This window comes from Ruditapes philippinarum, unplaced genomic scaffold (assembly GCF_026571515.1).
Source record: "Ruditapes philippinarum isolate M1 unplaced genomic scaffold, ASM2657151v2 ctg6274_1_1_1_1, whole genome shotgun sequence".
In the NCBI taxonomy this organism is placed as follows: Eukaryota; Metazoa; Mollusca; class Bivalvia; order Venerida; family Veneridae; genus Ruditapes; species Ruditapes philippinarum.
In genome coordinates, this window is record NW_026863885.1 from 4,809 (window position 1) to 8,641 (window position 3,833).

The 3,833-nt window shown below is 34.7% G+C and overlaps 1 protein-coding gene across 1 annotated transcript; it reads left to right on the forward strand.

Moving 5' to 3' along the window:
• The first annotated feature begins 1,714 nt into the window (after nt 1-1,714).
• LOC132723650 (uncharacterized) lies at nt 1,715-3,373 on the forward strand. The gene is made up of 3 exons (XM_060708410.1): nt 1,715-2,196; nt 2,680-2,686; nt 3,030-3,373. Exons 1-3 carry the CDS (start codon nt 1,888-1,890, stop codon nt 3,122-3,124), a joined length of 411 nt encoding a protein of 136 aa, XP_060564393.1. The 5' UTR covers nt 1,715-1,887; the 3' UTR covers nt 3,125-3,373.
• Nucleotides 3,374-3,833: the final 460 nt, after the last annotated feature.

Genomic DNA, 3,833 nt, shown 5'->3' on the forward strand with positions numbered 1-3,833 from the left:
CCAGACTAGCCTGCGCATCCGCGCAGTCTGATCAGGATCCATGCTGTTCGCTTACAAACCCTATTACAAGTAGAGAAACTGATTAGTCATGACACGGCTCAAATATAAATTTACCTCTACTTGTATTTGAGTGGTCACCCATCAACTCGAGCTGCTTTTGGCAAAATTTGCGGAAAACAGTTTTGCCTCGTGTACAGAGTCTAGCAAGAAAAACAAACTTAAATGAACGGGTGTAATATTTTAATGTACAGGGTTAAGTAGATAGATAGAGTGTGTACGGTGTCTGGCAGTCACATAATTTTAAAGTTTATAGTCTTTGATGAGCCTCCAATCATTCTGATGAAAGGAATGACACAAGGTCATGAATGTTAACTTAAATAATAACTTATATTCATACTATAACACGAGAATGTGTCATTCCATGTAGCCACTTGCTTTCTTACAAAAACAGTAATCAAATCTAGTGAATTCATGTATTTTTCATAATGTGTTTTTTTTTATATTATATTATATTTGTGAGTGGAGGCTAGCAAATAACTTGAGATTTGACACTTCCAGTGGAACACAAACGTATGTCTTCATATTATTACCTAACAAATTAAACCTGACCAATATGAGTCAACACAATGCTGGACAAACTAAAGCCAATAATTACGGTGATAACACAACACCCTTATAACACAGCACCCTTATAACACCCCCTTATGAGCCATAAAATATAGACACGCTCACACCAATGTCCTTCTTATAAAGAAAAATAGTCTTATGAGTTAGTATCTCAAGATATCTGTGGAGAATGATATATAGGAGGAAGTCAGGCCAACTATGGATCTGTTCAATATCATTTGCTGAATCTAACACTCTAACTTTTTAAACGTAATTTGTTGTAATGTGTATTATATCTTTTTATTTGGAAAATAAAGGCAAATCGCCAGCAAAATTGCTCTTAGGGTGGATCGTGTTTGAAGTGTACTGACATGCACAGCTCTTAGACTATACTTATCATTGTTTAAGACAAATTATACAAACCTACTGTAAAGTTCTACCAATCTGTAATATAATAAGGTCTACTGAGTTTTATATTTTCCTATAAACTCAAAGTCTCATATAAAAAGTTGGCGAGCGCAAGAAAACGGCTTACTTGCTTACGTATATTTAATTAAATGTTTCTTTTTTATCCTTTGAAAAATATTAAAAAAATTCACTTTCCGATCCTGCTCCCTACATCGATTGTTATTCCTTCATCAACGTACGTGCATTTTCATTCATTTACCTACTACAACCCGTACACTCGCTAGCAGATTTCCATCTACACCATGTACACAACCGTGCTAGGTAAGACTGTTTTTCAAAAGCAGCTCGAGTTGATGGGTGGTCGCTCAAATACAAGTAGAGGGAAGTCTTTATTTTGTACCAAAGACAGATTTTGACAGAGAAAATGCGTTTTGGGCTTGATTTAGTGTTAAATATCGACATCGTTCGCAAATGTCAACAAATACGCTAGAATTTATCGCCAATTTAACAAAAAATATTCAATTTGCAGAAAAATTGCATATTCGATCAGCTTCACAAAATTGTTTGGTTTGGTTTGGAAAAATCGATTAAATTATGATAGGGAAATAATATAAAACATTAACACGTACACATTTTTACTTTGTTTTCGATGTTTTGAGGGGCTATTTCCGGTGAACGCTGTACAACAGTGATAACTGTAGAGTAGTTCAAGTAGTTTAAGTAAATACACATTAGGCGTTCCATAAACACAGGCCACTTTAGGTGTCCAGCGTAGATTAAGTTCTGATTATTGAACCGTTTAACTGACAACGATATTACAGGAATTTAGTTAACATTAGTTTATCGGGACTGGAAAATACAAACTGACAAAAAATGGCGAACACAAAGGCAATCGTTGAAGGTAAAATCGCTGGGAAGAAAGTGATGGTGTTTTCAAAATCGTATTGCCCATACTGCAAGCTTGGAAAGAAAACACTCGAGGCTTACTTGGGAAAGGAGTTAAATTCAGATGATTATGAAGTATGGGAGATTGAGAATGAAAGTAATTGTGGAGAAATACAGAGTGTACTTGGTAGCATTACCGGAGGCCAAACTGTGAGTATAGCCGCTTTCCTTTATTTCCTTATGTTGGTTCGAAGTATTTCTTTATTAGTATTTTTTGGTATTGGTATTTTTTTATTAGTATTTTTGTAAGCGGTATTACGCTGACTTTAAAAACGTAAATTATTCTGCATACCACTTCATTTATGGATTTAGAAAATGCATGGGGGTGCATATGGAAAGACGAAAACTTAAATAAGACGGTTCAGAAATTAAATTAACTTGTTGCATTATGCGTGAATATGAATATTAATTCTGGTGTGTCAAACCAAATGTACATTTGAGCCGTGTCACGACAAAACCAACATAATGGCTTTGCGACCAGAATGGATCCAGACCAGCCTGCGCATCCGCGCAGTCTGATCAGGATCCATGCTGTTCGCTATCAGTTTCTCTACTTGTAATAGAATTGGTAAGCGAACAGCATGGATCCTGATCAGACTGCGCGGATGCGCAGGCTGGTCTGGATCCATGCTGGTCGCAAACCCATTATGTTGTTTTGTCGTGACGTGTCTCATTTGTATTTGTAAGATTGTACATTTCATATACATTACTTACATAAAGAAAAAATGTTACAATTCCTTTGTGCAAATTAACATGCTTTGACCAACTACATGTGATCTTCTACCAGACATAATTGTTGATGAAATTATATTATATTTAGATTATTTTAATTTTACAATTTCGTGTTTCATGACACTTTCAACGCTGGATAACTTAATTTAGTTCGGTGGTAACGACGAAACTAAAATAACCGACTTTAACAAAATTGATACTGAATTTATTGACATAAACATCTTAAATACAAGTGTAAGAAGGTTATAAAATATTGTAATCGGATTATATATGTGCTTGTAAAGGTTAGGATTAGAACACTTATTGATTGTACGTTAAAATCTATTTTTTAAACACAGGTGCCCGGATTTTCATTAACGGCAAATTTGTTGGCGGCGGATCAGAGGTTCAAGCTTTGGATCAAAGTGGGGGACTACGAAAACTGTTGTCATAGTAACAGATGGGCAACGTGCAAAGTCAAGGGGAGAAACAGAAATAATAGAACTTTCGAAAATGAACTGTTAAAAGTGTGTAATTGTAGTTAGATAAATGTATTTATATGTACGTATGTGTTAAACAAATTATAATTGCAATTGTCATTTTTTATTTAGTTACTTTAGCATTTATTTGTTCCAAAATGTTATCTCTTGATTATGTTTTATTTCATTTCATTATTTCACATAAATTAAAATGATGCAGTATATTTGTTTGGACTTTTGAAAGAGCCATTTTCCTCTATATATAAATGCATTCCTATACTCGTACATGTATGTATGCGTGAAGTTACTAGGTATATTGTATTTGAATGATTGACACTCTTTTTTTGCAATGAATAATGCGGTTTCATTATAACTACAGGATGTATAATTTGAGACCAAATGATACCCTAAATCACCAGCGATTTTCCAAATTTAGTAACGAATGCTTTTTCTTGCCTATGGGACTGAAGCTTGTATAAGCCATGGAGCTTGTAAGCCACGAACCTTGTAAGCCACGAACCTGTAAGTCCTGAAACTTGTAAGCCATTAAATTGTAAGCCATTAAACTTGTAAGCCATGAAGCGTGTAAGCCATGAAGCTTTTAAGCTTGAACCTTGAAAGCCCTTTAACTTGTAAGCCATGAAACTTGTAAACCATGAAGCGTGTAAGCCATGAAGCTTTTAA

Excerpts from the sequence above, each read along its gene's own strand:
- LOC132723650 (XM_060708410.1), top strand. The coding sequence starts at position 1,888 with ATGGCGAACACAAAGGCAATCGTTGAAGGTAAAATCGCTGGGAAGAAA.